The following is a 24,291-nucleotide window of genomic DNA, read 5'->3' on the forward strand; positions in this document are numbered from 1 at the left end:
ATCTTTGAAGAAATAACTGAAAAAGGCATGCATCAATCGTGTGTCATTAAATCTATCCTACAGAATCTAATTATCTTAAACTTTATCGCGTGTAACAAAGGATATCTGTAATGATAATAATTTTAAATATATCGCATTCCCATCGGCAAACGGCGCTTAAAGATATCCGATAGTTTCGAGTGCACAAAGCGTTCACTCTCATTAAGTAGAGTGTACGAGGCAATTCGCGATTAAAAAAAAACAGATACATAAAAAGCCAGCACCTGCATGTTACAATAGACTCTTCTCGTAAGCGCGCCCGCCGTGATGACAAGTCAAAAGCTTTCTTTTCTTACTGAAAATGCAGACAAAAATATGTGGTTCAATATATTACAATGTATAGGATGCATCTAAAATTATAGATGAAAAAATCGCAGATAAACTATTCTTATGTTATCAAAAATTTCAATTTAAGGTGATTGTTGTTTCAATATCAAGACAGCAATGACTAAATTCTTATTTCTTCATCAGCAAATAACATTTTACATGCCTAATTTACACGTGCACAACTTGTAATTTTTAATCGCGTAAAAATAATTAATAAGGTAAAATATTGTAACACTGAAATTTTTAAAAATATGTAGAAAAATTGAACTGGTGAGTGGGAAAATTAAAAAATGGAATTTAAAAATGGATTTGATTTGACTTGGGACCAACGGCGGGCGAATTGGAAAGTTTTCGGACTCACCGAATGATAGTGTCTAGTGGCGTTTGGAAGAGTGAAGGCGCGTTGAGTACCAAGGGGTGGATAGTTTCTGGGAGCCGGGGAGCGCGCCGATGACCTCCCAACTGCCGCCCACGCAAACACAACACAAACACAAAAACACAAATAGAGACACAATGATAGTAGACGACGGGTAATAGCATCGTGTGACTAACATACTGTGTCCTATTAAATCTAGAACGCTAACTTAAAATTAGCGATTTTGCGAAAGACAGATTTCTTCGTAACTTTTATAAAAATATGATCAGAAAGACTTCTGTTGTTAAATTTTTCATAACGTGATTACTAAAAGCTGTAACAATTAGCCAGTTAATTTAAATAATTGATTAAAATTCTCTTAACTGCCTTTTCAACGCTTTGTTTCTTAATTATACAATCATTTAATATTGCACAAAATTGGATTAGTTGACAGATTAGCGTTCTAAAATTAACTAGTGACCCAACATTGGAAGATACCGCGAAGCAAAATTCTGTATTTGTCAGACAGAAAGCAAAGATGTGCGGTGCATACAAGAAATAATTATCATGCGTAATAAAGTAAAATTATTATTCGCGTTGCCAAATTATCTTCCAATATTGTAAATAAGATTCAAAAAATATTTAAAAACTAACTCTTCTTAAAAAAGCATTTTAATATAAAAATTTTTCATTAATAAAATTCAGTAGTCAATTATCAAAATCAAATTAGCTTTTGAGCTATATTTGTTGATCTTAATAAAACAAAACGCAAAATATTATAAATAATAGATATAATTCTTGTAATGTAAAGAAATATTGCAAATATAAAAAAAAAGAAATTAGAAATAATTATCTATAATAAATGTCTATATACATCTTGTAATAATTTTAATTAAATTTAGATAGAATGATTATGAAAGCGATTTAAATCTTACTAAAGCATACAGAAAAGAGATGAAAAACGATAATAAATTGACTTTTTAGTCAATTTGAAGTTTAGTTTAAATTCTATCTAAAAGTACTATTGTGCCGCGGAAATGAGAGTGATGTGCATTGGAACAATATGTGTCCGTGTATAATGAATTTCGTGGTCCCAAGTATCATGCAAGATATAGAACAGGATCAATTACCTCGAGAAACGATTTCCAGGACTAAAGATCGCAATAGCGATTTAATTGCCCGTTATTTCGAGGTATTGGTTGATGCGCCGTTCGCAGTTTGACGAAAAAAAATGATAAGGCAAGCACATTGAGGTAAGGGACGACAACATGCATAGGCAGAATACATCACCTGTTGTATTAATTGGGCGTCCAGTGTATGGTTTTTTGCGTGCTACACACGCTACTTAAAGTCCTGCTTTCAAGTGTTACGTACTGTTATCATCATTTGTTAATTAGCGTAAAACCCTCCCACGTCTTGGTTTGCATTGGCCGATTTGGTCGTACTCCACAAAGCAAACGTTTCTTTTTTATCGACAAAATGGGACCATTTACGACCGCCCGCCCTGGGAAACCCCGCTCTATCGAGACTCAGTGTTCTCTAATCCATGTTACTTTAAACGGTAGAGTGGTATGTTAGTGTCATGTGCGAACGTGTGGACATGTATGAGATGATCGTTACTTATGTTAATGAGACAAATACGTGGTGTTGTGTAACGGTCAAAAACTTACCGTTGTAGCTAGGCCCGCTGGATCTGTAGCTGAAGCCATCGTCATCTTCCCAAGGCCGTGCATGATCGATATTTCGCGAAGGTGCTGCACAAAATGTTCTTCGAATTATCTTTTATATAAATGTTAAATGATATTGTTCATAGGCTTTCAAATTTAAATCTAAGAACAATATGTTCCCTTCTCAAGATTAAATAGAATTAGACAAGCTAAATAATTAAAGTCTATATCTAAATATTAAAAATACGAAATTAATTATTGTAACTTACATGCACCAACAGGACTTTCATAGCGCAATCGATACGTTGGCTCTCTGGCGGCAGACGGTGTCCTCGAGGCATTTCTAGGATCAACGTTTGCAGCTCTATGTCTCAAATTCTCCCGATCTTTTTCGCGATCTTGCAGGAATACCTTAGCTATTCCCGTGTCGATCTTGCTCAATTCGTCCTGTTCTTTTTTCAATTTTTGCTCCGCTTCCTTGATATACGTTTTATTATCCACGTCATCCTCATCATCAGATGCAGGTACTCCCTAAATTAAAAAGGATCGGAACGTCAATTCACTAATCAACATCATTAAAAAATTAATGGAAAAAGTAGCATTACATTATTTTGAAAATTAAATATAAGACAATAATACCTTGTAGGTGTCGGACCATCGTCTACGTCTTTCAGGATCAGTGTAAGGATACGGCGGAGCGGGAAAATCGTCTCTCTCGATTGGTGGTTGAGCCCCCGGGGGTGGTTTCATGGCGTCTGGATAATGCGCTAATTCTATCGGCTCATCATTATCCACTTGGCTTGCTGGCGATTTCGGTCGAGTGTCGCTCAACGCGTCGACCAAAGCTCTCATTCCCGATCTGCTGCTGCGTCCACCGCTGCTTCTTATCGAACGAGATGCTATGCAACAAAATAAATGCGTTTTTATAAAAGCCAATTAACAAATTAATTCTGGAGAACATAGATAACTCGAGACCAAATAAACGACATAGAATTAAAAGTTTCAATTTCAAATAAATTATTTCTTTTAAATATTAAAAAAATTCAATATTTTGTTACGTTTAATTTAGAAACTAAATAGATCAAAATTTCTGTTTTTGATACTTAAGATATTAAAGGAATGATTATATTTAACTGTAGCAGAATTGCATTAATAACCATTTTAGAATTTTATTAAAATGTAATAATTTAAGTATATAGAGACAACTTACAGCTAGGTCTATGAAAATGCGGGCTAGTGGGGGGTTTATCGTACGGCTGTATCGGACGTCTCAGATATCCTTGACTGGGCGTTTCAGTCAAATACGAGTAAGTATAAATCCTAGATACATCTTCCGCCGGTCGTCCGTATTCTCGCAGGATCAGGCCGGGGCTTCCAGTTCGTGCGGGATAATACTGAGGCAATCAATGTATCTTATCACGCATGTGGTGCAACTTGCATTTTACATCTGATTATTACTGTCAATTATACAAAGTGCGTAAGAAATTGGATAAATTAAATCTCTCTTAAAATAAGTTAATTTGTATTCAAAATTTAGTCTCTTTAAAACGAATGAACTTCTTATGTATTCGAATTATTGACGCACTTTGTATAGAAGAAAAAAATCGTGCAAAACGAGCAACGCTCTGTCAAAAAAACATTTATATTAACATATTTGAGAATTCCCAAAATTTTTTTAATATATTAAATTTCTTTCTTTGTTTACATTATATTTACGTTCTAAAACAATCACTAAATTAAAATAAATAATGCAATTAAAATTTTAAATTATCGTGTTTTACTAGTAAAAATGATATCTTATACTAATTATTTAACAAGAGTATACAATCCGAACAATGTCTCGATAGTCTCATTTTTCTATTTGACGGATCGATAAAAATCGAAATAGAATTGCAAGTGCCTAACAGAGCGAAAGCACGCGTCGCCGAGAAGTAGTAATAAGAGAAGTGATACCAGAAATACTTGTCGAGAGTGCTGTGCTAAGTGACATATGGCATACCTTGCGACTTAGGCTGCTGTAAGGGCTGCACAGCGATCCGTTCAGACTTGGCGTGCGTGACCGCAATGAAAACTATACATAATGACCGTGCGGAAAAAGTAAACAACGATTAAGAAAAGCGATAATAAAAACTTAATAAAAATGAAGTATGATAATATAATCTTTGATGTTTCGCTTGTTTCCTACATTGAGACGTGCGTAAGACGAAAGAACGGTAAAGTGACAAGCCAGCTGATTCTCTGAGGCAAAAATCAAGCTATACACAAAGCTAACGAAATAATTAATGTATCTTGGATTCGAGGTGTTCTGTTCTATATTGCCGCTATACAAAATACTATACTAAAACATACAAGAATATACGTCGAATGACAAAGTGTTTCGTAGAAGGGACTATAAGATTTAAAATTCAAAGTGACGTTTTTAAGAGAATCTCATCGTATATTACGATACCATATTACGATAACAGAAAATCATAAAGTATACTTTCAGGGAAATCAGGGAAATATTTAACATATGTGAAACACTTCGCTTTCCTTATAATACAATTGATAAATTCAATTATGCAAACGAATACAACTTAATATATATAATGCAGCTAAGTCGAATAATGCAAGTGCTAGACATAAACAGCAGCATGCGCTTCTTTTATTTTCTAACATAACAGATTTACAATTTCTAATAATACTCAAAAGCATCAAAATATTATTGAATCTAACTATTGAATCATACGATGTTAAACTCTTGACTCCCTCATTTAAAAAATGGAATATATTTAATTTATTGTGATTTTCTTAATTTCTCGAATAAACTTTTTTTTCTCAAACGATAGATTTTATATAAATAACCAAGAACAGTTACGTTTGAAAAAGAGTACAGAGTTATAGAGTTTGTTCTATACTCTTTCAGATCAGGAAAGAATTAAAATTAGATACGATGTATTATTTTAGAACGCTCTGGAACGCAATGCTATTTCTATTCACCGATTGAGATATGTGAGTGTCGCTTTAACGATAATATATTTCTGTCGCCTTAATCCTTGACGTTTTTTCAAACGCAGTTATTCTTAGTGATTTGTATAAATCTATCGTTTAAAAATGCAATTGTTTAAAAACGGCCTGTATATAAGTAATATTATACGCGCGTATGATCTGGTTTAAAACACAAATGACCTGCACTAATGTAAATTATGCTCTGCGTTAGTCTATAAAATGGAAAGCTTGCTTTCTTTGTTACGTTAATATCTTATATGAATCCAATAATTGCTATAATGTTATATAAAATACAAACGCCGTGTATACAGCTTTATTCACAATAAGCAAGTCAAACGTAACAAAAACATAACATGAAATAAAATTAATGTTATCTCTTTACATATGTTAATTCAATAATCTATGATTATGTACGATAATATACCTATCAAAACAATTAAACATTAAAATGCTACCATTGCTTCGTTAGAATTTTCGTAGTTAAATTAAGTAAAAATAAACAAGCTTTTGCAATAGCTTAAATTAATTATAATACATGAATGTACAGAATAAATACGACTAGACAGTGAATCACACCGATCACGCAAACGCGACCGGACTTACCTGCATCTCCGAAGCGCTGCTGGAAATTCGCTCCGATTCCCGATGCTGCGGGGTGTGAGCGTCCCCGTGTCCATTCACAATGCCATTGGGTCCGGTAGGTCCTGGACCGCAGCGTGGGTGCCATATGGCGGCACCCTGTAGGTACATTTCCTCTCCATCGCCAAACGGATCGCCGCATTTCGTGCAACGCGCACAAGTTGGATGGAAATGATGGTTGTCGCCGGCCTGCAAAACCTTGCCGCTAATGTAACGGTTGCAATAGGCGCACTTTACTCCAAACTGCTTCTGGTAATCTTTCTCGCAGTAAGGCACGCCGTCTCTGTCGAAAAAAATTTAATGGTTACGATTCACGCGTCATTTAAATCCCATCTTTTTTATCCGTTTTTGTGCTGGTTTGAAAAAAACTTGTAAATAAATAAGTTTAAAAACCATTTATTAGACATTTTTTAAAACATTTTTTTTTCTCTAAAAGCTTTATCTTTATATTTTTCCAATCCTATAACTCTATTGAATCCCAATCTTAAGCTCATAAAGAGGCTATCATATTTTTAGAGTAACGTATAATTTTCTCCAATATATGCATTTGTCGATAACATCAATTTATTTAAAAAGAATATTTTATTTTTATGAAAGCTATACTAATATTCTTTTATAAAGGAGAGACGCTGTAGCGTCTCTTTCACAAAAAGTATATACTAATGAAAAATATATTTGATACGAAACGTTCATATCTCCTGATTAATATTCTTGTAAATAATTAAGATGAAAAGATAGATTTGGATCAATGCGAAACTTACTTTCCCATATATTCCCCGTGGAGCACAGTGTCGCAGCTATGACATTTAAAGCACCAGACATGCCATTGACGATCGAGTGCGACCAATGCCTGACCTTCCCTCAATTGGTTTCCACAACCGGCGCAAGCACCAGGGTCAGCGTGTCCGCCACCTTTGGTACCGGCGCTATTGCTAATCGGCGTGGAGGCCTCGCGAACCGGGATACCGACACATCGGTGACACAGCGCTTGACCTACGAATAATGCATAGTTAATGAAGATTAATGAGACTCGGTAACAGATCCCAAAACGTTGTCATTAACCTTTGTACTGCGTGCAATTGTCCGTTTTATGAAATTGTTATCCAGTTTCCTTTATTATTGCAATTTTTTTCACTTGAAAAAAATCTAGTTTAAGATCATTTAGTTTCATTATGTTAATTGCATTACAAAAATTACACAACATTCGATAAATTAATGCTTTATTAATAACAATACAGATAAAATAATAGCAATTAAGAGAAAAATTTTAAAAATTCGGTTCGGAAAAATATAGAATGTATTTGAATTGATAAAAGTTTATAAAAATAAAATTTTTTTTAATAAATTATTTTAACTGACATTTCCTAAATTATATGGACGGAATTTACTTTCATTTTCTTAACGACTTTCTTGATGAGGGACTAGATGTGAAATCCAGCGTAATTTATTTGTAACGTTCAATCGGCCTTAATTTCTTAGGAATGGGTGACTTGCATCGTTGCAGTACACAATAAAGGGATGCACGTCATGCCGGATTTTTACCTTTGGCCGCGTAATTGTCACAAGGACGTATGTATGTACATAGTAGATGCGCGCGGCCTTGTAACGGTGGAGTAACGATAAGCCTAAGTGGCAATTTGCTTTAACAGATTGACTACTACACTAATTGTGAAAGCTGTACCAAAGAGGCACATCGGTTACACAATAATTCAGTACGCATCGTAATCCATAATTGGTAGAGAAACTGTTGACAATTAGAATTAGTAAATCTTTCATGCGTTTATCGGTATTCTCATATAAAAAACGTTGTTATATCAACATATCAGTATACACTAAACAAAGATGTAGATTGGATTCTGCCTCAATTTAATCCTCAATGAGTCGTAAATAATTGTTTTATCACATACCTTGAACAAGAGACACTTTTGTTCCCTGTCCTAGCAACGGTTGCCGACATCTTTGGCAATGGAAACAATTTGGATGAAATGCATGCTTCTCGCCAGCTGTCACCACATCACCCTCCACATACTCCCCGCAACCAGCACAACGTGTACCCCAACGCTCCCGATAATCCTAGTAAACAGAATAACAAACACATTAAACTTTTTATTCTTTTCCAGCGAGACCTTTTCGTTACATTTAAAAAATCTCTAAGAATAAATGTCGAATAAAATGTGACTCACCTTAGTACAGTAATAGGAACCTTCACGTGCAAAGAAGCCACCCTGCGCTAAGCTGGCATTGCACTGGGCACACTTGAAGCACCCTATGTGAAAGTATTTATCCTGTACCCGCAGTACCTCCCCACTGCACTTCTTCTTACAAGACTGACAAAACGTTTTACCTGAAAAACAAGAGAGCGTTTTCCTTTATGAAATGCTTTTTCACGGATCATTAGCTTCCCATTCCAAACTAGTAATCTATCCAACAGTAATATCGTAAATTAACTGAATGGCGAGCATTCGCGTAAAATGAAATTTCTACCGTTTTATAACAAAATAATAGCTTTCCAGCGAATGTTTATACGTTTAAACATTCTTTTCTTTGTAATATTTGTAAATCTTTAATAAAGATAATCATAACTTGCTTTCGATGTTTAACTCATTCTATTATCAAAGTAACAAGATAAAGAATTCAGATCTTTAGAAAAATTATTTTATAGTCTAAAATACATATTTTTAAACACTGAAGATGACTAAACAACCTAATTTTATATCTTTATTTTTTTATATATAAGAAAGTGACAATCGTAAATTTCAAAAATTAAATTATTTTACAAAGCATCATCGTATCAAGAAACTTTTAGTCTCGACTTACAGTCTTGTTATTTAGTATTAGAAATTTATTCATTTGCAAAAAAATATTTGTGAAAAATAAACGTCATCTAAATTTTAAACAATTTAAATAATTAAATAATAACGTAAAATAAAAAATACAATATTTAATATATGAGAATAGTTTTATAGTAAAGAATGTTATCATTATATACTTATGATAATGAAAATTCTATCATGACGTATATGATCAGATAAATAAAACTTGTTGGACGGACGTGTTAAAAAATTGTTAATTCATTGTGTGAACTTTGTCAAGTGTAGGTAAGTGTACGAGAACGCAAACTAAAAATAACGAGAAGACATCATGAGTCATGCACCTTCTCGTGCGTGACGATCATTCGAAATTTCTTTGAGTGCGTTTACACTAACAATGGCGACTCGCATCTCCCACTCTACGGTCATTGGCTCTCCATGAAGCGTACGTTAACTTTCAGCAGTTACGTAATGCACCTGTCGCCAGCTGAAAGGATGCATTACAATGCTCGCGTTCTGGAAGATTATCCGCGTGTTCTATGTAATAGGGTTTTCCATTGAAACAGTTTAGATCTAGAATAATCCGAGTCTCAATGAACCGATGTCCGGATCTGAGATAGCTTTGATCGTAAAGTTAAATGGCAGATTAAGGACAGTTGACTTATCCCAGACTGCACGTGACAATTGTTAATGGTAAATTCCTGAAGTCATTTTGAAATGAAAATTCTAACACTAAAATGCCGAGATTATATTTTTTTAAATGAGAAACATTTAAAGATAACTAATCAAATCGCTATTTATTAATTGTTAATATCCCTTATTTGCTGTATACAATATTTAAAAAGTAAATTTTTTAGAAAATAAATTTAAATATTTTTAATCATTACAATGTTGTAATATTAATTTTAAAGCACAATTTTCATGTGATTACTAATTACAGAAGAATAAAATTATGTTTCCTTAAAGTACGTTTTTTCTTTTTTCTTTATGTGTTTTTATTCTTTTTTTTTTCAAGTAATTAAAAATGACAATTTTTTAGTTATATCGCTATTGTAGCAAAAGAGCGACATATTCATTATACTTAATATCTAATATTAAATTTAATATTTATATTTATATATATTACATAAAAGTCCTTAAATCAAACTTACAACTCTAAACACATAAAAGTTTGTATTCACGTACATTTTTTTCTTCTTACATCTTTTAATAGTTATTAAATGCTGCCAAAAAGTTCTTTGCATGTTTCTCTTTTTTTCCTACTAAAACAATTCTTTTTATACTTGCACGTGCACGTGTTTGTCATTGTCCCCGTGGATTATGTTTGTAACACATTACGTTCGATTTGTACGCGTCGCGAATTAATATCGCGATCGATCGAAGCAAACATGTCAGCCGAAACACGAGCACGATATGTTTTGACACGAATATGTATGTACGAATAACGTGGATGCATTATTCATTAGTCGTTTGATTTCGGACTTAATCGGCACTTGGCGTCTGCATGCATGTAACACGTTTTCTTCATTATATTATCGTTACACTATTCTTCATTGTTTCATTACGCGAATAATGAACGTTTCAACCGAATACGAGCAGCATAATTTATTCTACCATGGCGACGCAAATTGCATGACCTTATTATATAAATTGTTACGTGGTGAACTGAAATGTTCTCGCTTCCGTCATCTCGTGTGTACATCGCGGAAGTTCGCATGTCACGAGAATAATTAAATAGAAAAAAAAATGACCGCAAGAGTATTTTGACGTGTGTCAAGTCGACGGATGAAAAGTCGTGCTGGAACGAGTGCTTACCCAGTTCGGTCGTTCGATGATTCAACTACGAGAAGGCGCGATGAATGTGACGCCTTTATTGAGTTATCGGTTGTTTTGAACGCGTTCCACGATAAATTATGGCGTATCTGTAGTGCCGTTATGCGCGTGGCCGGATCACATGAAATGTGCAAAGGGAGTGTGTGTTCACTCATAGCACAATCAATATTTAGAGAAGCAGAACTAATAATCTACTTCTGTTTGCGTTCGCTGCACCGAATCCAGCTGTCTCGTGCAAAGACTGCGCTCGTTTCGACCTAATAATATGTACATAGAAGAAAAAAAGTATGCAGGAAGCTGCACATACATTTTTATTCGGTCCCGTTGGCGCGAAACGGAATTCTTTCATTCTGCGAATGTAGAGAGAGTGCGACGTACTAATTACTCGTCAACCGCGAATTCCATGGCGAATTCCGGTAACGCGGTCGATTTTTATCTGTCGAGAGGAACAACTATTTCCGGAGTAACTAATAAAAAAAGTTAAAATACTGAAAGGAATTAAGCTTCTAATTAAGTCTCCTGTACGTAAAAATTTATTTTTGGATAATATCGGTTAGACATTTTAATAGAAAGCGAAAATTAAATTTGCTAAATAATTACGACTAATAAATTAAGAAATTCCTTTTCAAATTTTCACACATTTTAATGCTTCCGTTGCATTTAAACTCTCCTTACGTTCATTTTGTAAATGTCAAGTCATATCCAGTATAAATCACGCAAGAAATGTGTTCTCTCGAGGAAACAATTTTACTTCGTGAAAGAGTTTCACGCGAATTCAATGAAACGAAAACAAATGCCGGTGCCATTTATATAAATGCCAACTGGCATTTATATAAATCAACGGCTGAAAAAGATGAAAATGTGCATGACATCACAAAGCCGGGAGGTAAAGGCCAGATCCCCTGTGCCTTAAAAATATACGATGACATCACAGCTCTCTTCATACATTTGACGTCATTGGATCGTCGCATGAGTTAAGTCGACAGAATCCTCGTTGCACGTAGGCAGATCAAGTTAAACGCATCCGCTTTGTACGGAAAAAATTGTCGAGGTCCTCTGCTTCAGAAATGACACTTCCGACTCTAGAATCCGTCAGACAATGTCCATAGAGTAGCAAGAAATACCCATTTTAAAATTAGATAGCGACACGACAATACGACAGATGAACGAACGAAATGTAGCGAAAGTAATTCCTCAAAAAATTCTTTAAACGTGAACGATTGTATGTGTTAGATTCACATTTCCGGCTTACAACAATACATGCCGACGCTGCTTTCTCTGCTCTTCGCTGCAGTAGGAAGAGCTCGAATAGAATCGAAACTCATGACGAGCTCGCGTTTAATCGAACAGGGCCACTCGTCCATGAAGTGACACACCCTCGTCTACGCGTCGAATGTCGTTTAATTTACGGCACGCTTCAACTGGGGCGAAAAATCTGTTGCTAGAAAAAAGAAAACGATAGGGTCGATAGGCCCAACTCGGACGCGAGCGAGTGATAACGGAATTTATCGTCCTCGTGATTCGTGCGCGGAACACGTCAATCGTGTACGATAACAATGTGTCGATGTCAGGTGCAGCACGCCTGAAAAAAAAAAAGGAAAAGATAATAAAGCTGCACTGTTCAATCGAGTTATTTAACGAAAAAAACTCAGGGAATTTGGTAAAAATTTTTCTCGATTTTACCAAACGTTCCCGAATGCTTCAATAATTACAATTTCATTAAAGTAGTCTGTTATATATAATGTCATTTAATTTATATTGTCACTGGCTCAATATTTTATTATATACTAAAACAGTAATTAAATCTCATATTGTAATAGTATTAAATTTAGCCATTCATGCATTCTCATATAAGGTTTTACATCAATCGGTCCAGCAATCAGCTAGTATTGGCTAATTACAGTTCAGGTGCTAGTGCAGTACTGGTAAACTACTGGTCCAGTACTATACATATAGCTTAACTAGCAAAGATGATAACATGGGCCCAGTATTGGCTGACAGAACTGTGGCCGTCATTTGACAGCCAATTATTTACCAGTGATGGCTACTGATTGGCAGAACTTTGGCCGTCAGTTGACAGTTGTAATGTTGACTAAGCGTTGATTTTATTATAACTGTTGGCATCTGTATGGGTTGTTTTAGTATAAAATAAAGATATATTGAGTAGGAGCAATGGCGACTTAAATTAGGTTAAAATTAATACTATAGATTTAACAGTGCATGAATCACAGATTCTTATATGAAATAACAGTTGCGGGAATACATGGCTGTGCGAATTGTACGTTTGACATGAAGCAGAAACTCTGAGTCATAACGTATGCATACCTCGACTACATTGCTAATTAGTAATTCAATATTGGGATTACTCTCTCGTTAAAAAGACGCCGTATCACACGGGCGTGTACAGAATAACCAGTTTTTGCCGCACAAACTGTCACTGGACAAGACCTGATAGACGACCATATTTCTCTTCAACGTGAAGGCCATTATTTAGCGCGACTTTTATATCCGCGATACATCCCGGCGATCAGATATTTCAGTGATTATATCTTCAGATTACAGTTGTCAGGACGAAATCAACAAAATCGAAATTAATTGAAGAATAAGGTCCCGTCACTTATCGCGACCACTCTACGTAGATACCATACACGAAGGTGGTATGTTAATATGATTCATAAGTGGTCTAAATAGGATGTAGCAAAGTGGGGTCAAACGCGACGACCCTGGACTGCCCTGATCTCTCTCGTTGCACTCTAGATCATAAAATCGAATATTAATCGACTGTGCAATGATTATCTGTCGAATATATCTAATCACTTCATATTTTTTCTTCGCGCTATCAGTCGATGCAGCTTTTGTTACAGTTTATATAAATCAAGAAAACTTCCATAATTATTAGGTTTCTTGCAAGTCATGCCATTTCTTGCGAGTTCTTCAGTGTTTATATTTGCTAAACGCAAAGTATATAGCTACAAAATAGTATTAAACTACTAAAATATTATAGAAGTAGCGCAAGATAACTATGAAATATTTTACGTTAATTATAATAGAAGAAAATTCAAAAGTGGAATTTTCTTAGAAAGGGAAACATAGGTACTCATTGTAATTTATATTATTGCATTATTGCTATTTGCATTGCTACATTTCTCTTTTTCATTTTTTAACTTAAACACGTGATATTATATTTTAGAAGGGAATGGAAAGAGATAATCGTGCAGCTCATTTCATTATATCACTGTAAATTCTTAGAATGTGTATTAGGTCAAGTTAATTTGTCTGAAGGAAAATTTGGAACGGTGACAAGCACGAAGGAAGTTGATAATGAATCACACAGAAAATATCTAGGCGTCTAAAAGTGTATCTCCAAGAAACGATTTGTATTTCAAATCGATGCTCTCAAATTGTATTAAATAATATTTATGATTATGTGTACATTATTTTTATCGTCAAAATTCAAACAAAACAATATTCGATATTTTTCACTTACTTGGCAATCTGAATATTGTATTTTGAAGCTGATGAGCATTTTGTTATCTATACGAAATAAACATTGCGATAATTCAGAAAAACGAGATTGAATTTCGTTTAAATCGTATTGTACACAATAGGCGTTTTATATTACACTATATAATTTAAAGATAACATATAGCATGATATAACGGAAGAGCACGTGTTAGATTTCGCTGAAATTCGCACCAGCATGCACTCGACAGAAGAACATCTGCAGAACTGCTATGTCAGCAGATAAATTTTTAACCACTCTTCTTCCTACTAAAACCTGCTGAACTACCGTTTCGTTTGTCTGTTTGCACTATGCTTTGCTACAATCTTTTTTATACTTCTAAAAATTCAGGAAATAAAAGTTCAATTTAAATAATGTAAAGCGTAATCTTTTCAACCAGTGTCAGTGTAATTATTTAATTCAACGAACGACAGTTTCTATCTTGAATTTCGCCTTTATAAACAGATCATTTACGAACGAAATATTAAAAAATTAATTATCGTCGCAGTTTAAACTCGCTCTAATGAAAATGTGTTAAACTGCTGCACTTCAATTATCCTGCGATAACAAACTGATGTAACGCATGAGATGCAATCAGAAATTAATAATTCGTAGATGTTGGCACGTGTTGGACAATCAATCTCTTTATAAACGTTATATCATATTCAAATAATTGTCACTATTCGATGACGCATCCTCAGAGAATGAGAGTTAAAGATATGTATATTATAGTCGATTATCAAGCAGGTTAACGGTAACGATGCGATAGTTAGGCTTTTGCGGTTAGTTCTTATCGTCATGGTCATTTCTTGGTATTATTTCTTGTTTTGTATAAGAGATATGTACTAATTCAACAATACTTCATATGTAAACTAATTTCACACTTGACCACATACAACAATAAAAAATTTTATGCAAGTAAATTACAATACTATAATACTTTATGTAACACTTTAGATGTGTAGACTAATTCAATAATACTTGATAATAAAAATAAATTTAATAAAGAGAATACACAGTATTTTAGAGTCAACCGCAGAACTAATTGTTACGTAACGTAAAATATATTTTCTAAATATTAATCATAAAAAAAATAAGTGATGTTCAATCTCATAAGTTATAAATTGTTTCTTGATGATAAAAATAATCGTTAAAAAATAGTTATTTTACGTTGGGCAGTATACATCATATATATTGCAGCATATACATAAAAATAAACGTAAAACTTCTTATATTGTAACGCTAACTTCAAATATTGTACATCGTTCCATACAGTTCAAGGTTGCACATGGCGTATAAAATTATTGTTATTGTGTTATGAAGCCGATTATGTGTACATGATGTAATGTACAAAAGTATATATTTCGGATCGTGTTCATTATATGACAATTACCGACGGTTACTTAATAATGCATGAATTAGTAATTAGTATCCCACGAGTGCGGGGGTAACTAAATTACAAAATGCTTGTATTGCATTCTCGATGTGTGTATATGAATTTTATTGATAACGCGAAAAAATACAGTTATTATATCCTGCGTATGATGCAAAAAATTCCTCATAAACAGTTTTACTGTTTTTGCTTGCTAACTTAACTGTATGTCAACAGTACAATGTCAACGGGAAACGAGTACTTTGCGTTCTTAAACATTTCTCCAGGACAGTATTTCACAATAATCAAATTAATTCTCTCGCGGTTTTTTATTGGAAATTCGACGTAAGTTGCGCAATAAATTAAATCAATCGAGGTTAAAAATATTTGATAATTTGAGAACGAGTCATAGAATAAGTTATAGAATGTATTCTCACAATCAGATAGACAACAGATAATCGAGAAAACAGTCTAGGCGGTACTGTCGGTCGACTCACGCAATAGGTCTGTTTTTTATTGCTGCACTCTAAACCAGTGCAATAAGTTAAAGTGAAACAAACGTATATTTGTTGCACTGTATGTACTAGTTCAGAAAGTGCGGCAATAAAAAAACAGACCTATTGTGAAACCCAAACGGGATTCCGATCGACGTTTCTAGCGCGCTAAGGAATGCATTTCCTCGTCGGAGCATAAAGTGAGACCCAAACGGGATTCCGATCGACGTTTCTAGCGCGCTAAGGAATGCATTTCCTCGTCGGAGCATCGGGACGGTTAAAAATGTCCTCGGCGTGCGGTACCGTGTCACGTTCCTCAGATTCGCCTCGTCACGAACGACGAAAATCGTGACGGAGATATTCGTAGCTGAGAGCCAGCCGTCGTAATATGCAAATATTGCCGGATCTTGTGGATCGCGTGGTATCACACGAGGTACTTTCGCATCGTGTAATTTAAGCATCGTGTCGCCGGGATATATTAAACCAGTCGTGAGGCAAGTTGATAAGATGGACGGATGATCGGCGGATGTCGTAAAATATCGTACCGACCAGCGGAACGAATTTCATATTACCGCGTCGAATTTCTTGCCGAGACAGATTTCATCTCAGCGGACATGGCTCCAATTTCGCGAATAACGAGACAAAAAGCAAGATCTATTTACATAGCAGTAGTCGTAATTATTTCACGTTTAATTAACATTATTGAAAGTTTAATGCGTTTACCGCGCCGATGCGATAATAGTGCTAATGGATTTCGAAGATTAATGAATACTGATACAATAAATATCTCGATGTACGCTTCATTCAGCATTATGGCCCATGGAGCTTTTATCTATCAATTTTTCCTATTTATTATAATATCTATTGCCTATATCGTAATATTATACAAACGGACACAATGAGATAGTGGTAATGAGGAACGATTATTACCAAATTAAAAGGTAATGATATTGTAGGAGATTCGAGAGTTAAAGAGTCATTGAACGTCACTGATTCATTTAAATTTCATTGGATCTTCAAAAATAACGACAAATAACAGCATAATGGCTCGTCGTTACGAAATTAATTGCGCTTTTAATCTAGCATCACGGATGAAGGCAGATTGACGTAAAGTAAAAAAGAGCGGCTCGTTCGTCACGATGACTGCAGAATAGAAGCTAAGGAAACGATTTTTTGGGTCTTCACGGCAGCCAACATTTTTTACCTTTCTTCAATGGTTTTTGCTTGTGCTGGTCGGCATCGTCTTTCTCGAACTCCGCCTTGCTTTCACTTGCTATCAAGCTCTCGCTCGTCTTCGACTTCATCGTGTCTGCGTTGCGTAACTTTCAGGGACACGACACGAGCCGCGCCGGCACACGCACCTCTCCTTCCCGTTTCCGTGCGATGTTAAGATAAGATAACGCCGAGCTAGACGATCGGAGCTGCACGATTCGTCACCGGTCGAGGTGCAACTCCAAGCAGCCGTGAGCAGATTCGTATCCCCAATCTGTCGTTGAGATCACTCAAATAACTCGTGAGTGAATTGTTGACTAACATCTGTGTCTTGATAGGTCAAACTTGGAGATTTTGCTGAATAAATTCGACATATCACGTTGTCCGTTTAGACTGAATATTTTGTTCTCCGTTGATATCCTGTATATATTTTTATGAATCTAATGTATGTAATGTAGCATCCTCGATAGATTATCGAGATAATCGAAGGCGATTACGTTGTTTGCTGAGCGTCGATAACAACACAGCTAATTTTTTTCCAGAATGTAAAAATCTCAGCTCGTATTTAATATATTTGGTACGAACGCGGAATTTGTAAGTCGTAGGAAATTTTAAACGATTAATCGACAGTTCGCCGAGAGCTAATCTGAATTTCGAAGCGTATGGTGCGAGAAACTTTGACGTAATACAATCAGTCAATCACAATACACGTGCCGATACAGTCGCTGCGACTGCCGATTGTCGACTGCCAACAGTGCCGACCACCAGTTACTGGCCAGTATGAGATTCGTGCCTCGTCGAGTCCCGATTGTCAACCGGTACAGTCGGCGCAGATAACGTTCATTTTCACGGTCGACTCCGCCCTGAAAGTCTAATCCTGTGAGACGACTTTGCACCTCTTTCACTCTACGTTTTGCACCTTGCCGCAATCGTTTCTTTTTTTTTTCTCCTTGACTCCGGTAATCTGTTCTTAATGTACATTTGCAAGTAATGATATTTACAGTTGCAAGGAGATTAGAAAAATATGTTTGTCAGCCGGCAGATTAAACTTTTTATTTAGCTTATACGCAATTGCATGCATCACGAATGTTTAGAAAGATTTTCAAGTACTATACGAAAAGAACGATTTTGCTGAAATATTTAAAAATTTAAGTATACGTAGATACAGATTTGAAAATAATTTTGTTAGATCATTGAAATAATTATGTATGAAACTCAATCTCAATAAATAATGCTGCAAAAAGTTGTAATATTCTGGCAACCGATTTAAACGTCCTACATAATTATTTCAATAGTAATATAAAATTATTTTCAGATTTGTACCTAGAAAATATTTTTTAAATCTACATATTTTAAATTTTCAATAAAATTATTTCTATGAAATAAATAAAATGTTCTGAAGTTAACAAAATTTTTTACTCTGAAACTTTCTTTTCCAGGAAAATCTGAAGTATATATTAAAAGTGCAATTATTATTTTTTGTAAGAAGCAAAAGATTGGATAGTATTAATAGCACTCGGATTACATGGCTCAAAGCTATTAAGGGTAATTTATAAATGGAATCATTGCATAAAGCTTTAATCCAGTTAGCTGAGAAAAATAGATATCTTGAAGTTCGCTTTATACATTTTTAAATATATTTTACTGTAAAATTTACTTTCTTGGCTCGAAAAATCTGAAGTGTACATTAAAAATGCAATTTTACAAAGCGAAAGATCAGATAATATTAAAGGCATTTAAATTATCCGACTGGAAGCTATAGTTAAGAGTAATTTATAAATGGAATTATTGCATAAGGCTGTAATCCAGTTAACTGGGAAAGTGTCCAGCGCTTGTCACAATTTTATCATCATATATACACGCGGTGCCCTAATTCTGTCAGCTTAAACTAGTTTCGTATAATAGGATCATATGATTAATAGTGAAATAAAAAAATATAATACAATGTTGCTTCTCAATTAAAAACATATAAGACAAATTAAACCTTACATTTTTACGGTAAATATTTTAATAATCAAATCGGATATCCGAAAATTTCTCAAAGTGAAACAAGCAATTTTTGCACAAGGTTTATGACAGAAGAATAAAATTATGATAGACACTGCACCTCTAGTTTCGTCTTAAAACTTTTAAATCCGCGTAAAAAAACAAGATAGCTGCTATTTGTAATTTTATCTCGCTACTCAATGAACATTATATTGCAAATGTGCAACTTCAAAGTCATGTTACATCTCCCAAGATCGAGTCAAAGAACGGCGTAAGTCGATGCACGATATATGCATCACATGCACCAATAAACGCTTGAAATATTGATCCAGGATGCGTACAGAAAATGAGTGCCCTTTCTTCTGGATAATCCAATTTCTTCGTCAAGACTGCATTGTAGAACTAGACAACTCCAGACTAAAATGACAATTATTATTTTCTTGTCAAATATATATTTTTAAAAAGAACAAAAATAGGCCGAAATAGGTTTTTATGGGAATATCACTTCGACTTAAAAATGTCGTATTTAGTGATTTCCAACATTATTAATTAAAATTGATTGTATACAAGTCTTCAAAAGCAGAATCGTAATTTACGAGGGTACAAGAATTAGACGAGTTTCGCACAGTTTTCGTGTCGAAATCGGAACGTTTCCATCGACGCCAATTAAGAATCTTCGTCGAGGGGAAATTCTCCCTCAAGAGGTGCAGCGTCTAGGGTAGAGTTTGGGGGATACGTATCGATCAGCGGCTTTTGCAGTTTCGTGTGAAACGTGCCTGACATTAACGGCATCTCCACAAGGGACCCTCGTATCTCTGTCGATAGAAACCGAGAAGAGGATCAATATCACGTGTCGATCGTTGCTCCGGCTTTACGCGTTCTGTCGTGAGCTGATCTATTATGTAAACGCCTCCTCGTGCGTGAAATGGCTGCCTCACGTGTAAAGTCTTCGTGTAAGCGTAAGGTACACATTGCGAGATCGACGGCCACGTAATGTCGCGGATCGAGGTTACGATTGTGTACTGTCGTAATATGATCAGTAAATGGGCGTCATGAAGACACGAATAACAAGCTAAATAGCGTTCTATATAACCGACTATTCGATACGAAAGATTTTTAGTGATTGCTAATTATTGAAAAATAAATTGAATCAATGTTATTTCGAGGCTATCGTGTATTCTTCTGACATTTGAGAATGTATCAGGTGTATAGTCTCTGCAAAAAGTGACTGTAATTAGAAGTTTACACTTTCCGTATAAAAGACTTTCTCTTCAAATGTCGTCTTCTATATTTAAAGTGTATAAAAATTGATAATCGTTGGAAGTAGGTTTTCAAATTATATGTATATATACATGATAGAATTCGAATAATATTAACGGAAACTGTTGCCAAAAGAAATATTTATTTTTTCTTGTATTTTAAAGAAAAGTGTTCCAGATTCACTAAGTTAGGATGTCAAATTTCCATTTTTTTTTAGCATAAAAAATTAAAAAGGTAACGTGCTAACTTTGCAAATCTGGCATGACACTTCTCACTTTAAAATACAAAAAAAAAACGATAAATATTACTACTTTTAGCAACAGTTCCCGTTAATACTATTTAACTACCAATATACGTAATTTCAAAATAAAATTGTAGAAATTACCGATTTTTACACTTTAATATAGAAGATACATTTGAAAAAAAAAGTGTGGTGCTCTTATTTATTGCAATTCTAGTAATATTTCTCGTTAATTCTAGCAAAGTTCCAAGTATAATTATTTTATAATTATTTTTCAACAAAATTCCGACGGTTACATATTTTTAATTAATTTTTAAATATTTGTATTCAGCACGACATTGGGAGGAAAAGTTACTTATCACAGTTCTAGCGACAGTTTTGGTTCCAGCAGAGTTCACAAATCCTCTCGCAAAGTAAAAGAGACAACGAAATGCGCGCGAGGAGTTTGCGTTGTCCGCGATGTCACGCGCAATGCAACGGTCGCGTGGGTGGGCGGGAGATGCACAATTGCAGCAAGCGAATTATGTGTTCGCTGGCGTCTCGTCGGGGTCGCCGGCTTCTTCGTAGACAACCGGTCCTGCTATAATTGCGATCGCGAACAATTCACACGAGCGAGAGCGCGGATGGATGCGACTCGTTCCGTACGCGTAACAAATCGCGCGGATGAATCCGCGCTGTGTTGCGGTATTAGAAGTAAAAAAAAAAAGCTCGAAGATACAATTAAAAACCGAAAGATTTCGAGGGAATCATTAAGTAATAAAAAAAGAATAATTAATATATATATTAACAATATATTACGTTAATATATTAATATACTCTAAAACTTTTAGAATAAATTGTCACTCTAAAGAGTAAAATTTCACTCTTAAATATTGAAAATTTAGCCACTCTTTTTTAAGACTGGCTTAATGTTCACACTTTAGAGAGTTTAGAGTGAGAAAGAATTTAGAGAGCGTGTAACAGAAATAATAGTGGAAGTGTGGATGGGATCGTATAAGTTCCTAAACATCATCATCTATGTAGATATAAAGAACTCTTCTGTGACTCCCACCGAAGTTGGCAGTTCCAGCCGTGTTGTGTACCGGACCTTATGAGAATGCTCAACCTCCCCTTTCAGGTCCCTCGGTTTAATATAGTCCTAGTTCTCTTTTAAAAGGTCTGTTTTTGTACTAGCTAAACTAGTGTATACTTTAAGAACAAAGTAAAATAGATATACTAGATATACATATGATATTAATTTGGTGAAAGCGAGAAAAAAAGTTCTAGTATAGTCTAATGCAGCAATGAAAAATAAACTTAAGGCCTTAGCAGAAAGCTGACTTATAATCTTAAGACAGTGTCTTATGACTTAAGTCTTATATTTTTAGTAACGCACAAGAACTATCTTATGATTTATGTCTTAAAGGTGTATAAATACCAAGTGCCTTTAAGCATACGTCATAAAATAGTCCTTGTGCGTTACTGAAGACATAAGACTTAACTCATAAGACACTGTCTTAATATTGTAAGTCAGCTTTTCTGCTACAGCCCTTAGGACGATATATATGGCGACGATAAGAATCGAACTTGCGATTTGCTGATTATATGAGTCGCCCGTTTTCATGGAATCACACGTCATCGCAGGGATGGTTCAATGTTTTTTCCTTACGATTTCTCCAATCAATATCGTGTCCCAGAGAAATGAAAATGTTACTTTCGCACGATGAAGCTTGACGATAGTGATGTATCGATATTGCTGAGGTATGGTCGGGGATTTCGAGATGCTGAGCGGTAGTAAATTAACTGCGGTTTCCAGGCGAAAGCGTTATCCAAGTTTATTTCAACGGTGCTATTAGCAACGCCTGTTCACGAGTAATAGGCACGTGCCGGTATTCAATTGTCCAAGGCACGTTATATTTCTATGCAACTTCCAGCATGTGGTATATACTTTTATTTATAGCACACAAAGGTGGACGATCGGATCGAAACGATGGACACTTGGAACTGAAAAAGACTTAAGTGGCGTTTTGCGTCATTCAGATTATAATTCATCTTCGACGTGCCAATTAATTGATACATATTCTCGATAAATCTCGATATTTTGATTATTTTAACAATCAACTTAAGGATATTTTTGACGTCCTGATTAAATGTTTAATGCATGGCAAGGACTACTTCAATATTCTGGTTATGGTTTGGATTATCGACTCCAAACTTTTATAAAAAAATGTTTCAGAAAAAAATAAAGATAGGAGATCAAGAAGATCGAGCGAGTTGTCCATTTCTATCAATGCAGATTAACTTTAATCTCGGTTTAATTTACTCTTTATCCTTCTCTAATTCTTAGAATTGGAAAAAAATTAAGAGTAAGTTAAACCTAGATTAAAATTTATCTATATTGCTAGAAACGAGTATTAATCGAGAAGGGCGGAATTTTCACGAAAACTTAATCGTTCGAAAATGCAACAATAAATCAGAAGTAAGAAATGGATCGTTTTTCTCGGTCTCCTTGTAAGAGATTTTTCTCGATCTCCTTGTAAGAAGATAAGAATGGATAAGAGTAGAAGATGCGTCACTAGAATGGAGAAAAAGATCAAGCGATTAGGATCGAACGATGCAAAATTCTTCGGGCGAGCGCATCGCGTAAAATGCGATATGCAAAACGAGAAAAAGAGGACAGAGGCGCAGAGAGAGAGAGAGAGAGAGAGAGAGAGAGAGAGAGAGAAGAGTGAACCCACGCATGAGAAGAACATGGAGGGAAAGAAAGGGACGACACACAAGAGGCAAAGGGGGACTCTCTCGCTCACGCAAGGCGCGTAACATACGCGCGAAGTAGGGGGGCTCGCCCTAGAAAACGTCAAACCGACGGATTCACCTATTTATAGACCACCGAGTATGAGTTCGCGGTACGAGCCTTTCGGAAAACATCCGCCGTTATCTCGAGATCGTCGAGCCGAGGGACGAGCGCGAGCGTGGAAATCGGACGGAAACCGCGCGGCGCAGGGGCGTATTCCGTTTCCTACGTTACGCGCGCTCGTCAGCGAGCGAGCGAACAATCGGACGCCACATTCCTTCTTTTCTTCTCTTTCTCTCTCTTCTTCATCCGTGGCGCTTCTCGCTGGTGGATCGTGCAGTCCGCCGACGCGACGGAAAAGGACAGAAAGAAAAGAAGAGCGAGGGAGAACGAGCGGGCGCCCAGCCGGCGTTCGGCCGACCTCGTCCACAGAATAAATTCTACTCACCCATTTTCGGGAGCGGTGCCTACTGCGAGCTGTAGAACGGCGGCGGTGTCTTCGTTGCGCGCGGATCACGCGTTCATAGCACGGGGCACTGGACGGCGGAGCGGACGCGCGTTTCACTTAGGAAATCGCGGAAAAAGGCGAGCGACGTTAGCGCCGGCCGAGCCGCCTCGCGGCCGCGAGATTCGAACGGCCGCGGCCGTTTCTTTCATTCGGACCGCGATCCGATTCACCTCGCAACGCTGATTAACATCTTTTTTTCTTGTTTAATTTTTGGTTAACAACAAGGATGAAATTATTTTAATTGTAAGTGCGTTGTGAGTGCATAAATCGAATCGCAGCTCTGTT

The 24,291-nt window shown here is 35.6% G+C and overlaps 1 protein-coding gene across 11 annotated transcripts in view; it reads right to left on the minus strand.

The window, feature by feature from the left end:
* Unc-115a (actin binding LIM protein Uncoordinated 115a) overlaps positions 1–24,089 on the minus strand; it is a 29,630-nt gene extending 5,541 nt beyond the window's left edge. For 2 of the 11 annotated variants that reach the window (XM_018506985.1, XM_018506983.1), the window contains exons 1-11: positions 17,231–17,957; positions 8,199–8,359; positions 7,923–8,088; positions 6,777–7,008; positions 5,980–6,298; positions 4,388–4,459; positions 3,599–3,782; positions 3,028–3,287; positions 2,658–2,919; positions 2,392–2,475; positions 728–828 (exon numbers count right to left, since the gene is read on the minus strand). In XM_018506985.1, the coding sequence (XP_018362487.1) occupies positions 728–828; positions 2,392–2,475; positions 2,658–2,919; positions 3,028–3,287; positions 3,599–3,782; positions 4,388–4,459; positions 5,980–6,298; positions 6,777–7,008; positions 7,923–8,088; positions 8,199–8,359; positions 17,231–17,330 (1,941 nt within the window). In that variant the 5' untranslated portion in view covers positions 17,331–17,957. Of the gene's footprint in view, positions 1–14; positions 335–723; positions 829–2,391; positions 2,476–2,657; positions 2,920–3,027; positions 3,288–3,598; positions 3,783–4,387; positions 4,460–5,979; positions 6,299–6,776; positions 7,009–7,922; positions 8,089–8,198; positions 8,360–17,230; positions 17,960–23,946 lie in introns of those variants that run through there. The other 9 variants (XM_018506991.1, XM_018506992.1, XM_018506986.1 and 6 more) reach the window with 7 other exon arrangements.
* Between the last annotated feature and the right edge of the window lie 202 nt (positions 24,090–24,291).

The sequence above is a fragment of the Trachymyrmex cornetzi genome, unplaced genomic scaffold, assembly GCF_001594075.2.
Source record: "Trachymyrmex cornetzi isolate Tcor2-1 unplaced genomic scaffold, Tcor1.1 scaffold23, whole genome shotgun sequence".
NCBI lineage: Eukaryota > Metazoa > Arthropoda > Insecta > Hymenoptera > Formicidae > Trachymyrmex > Trachymyrmex cornetzi.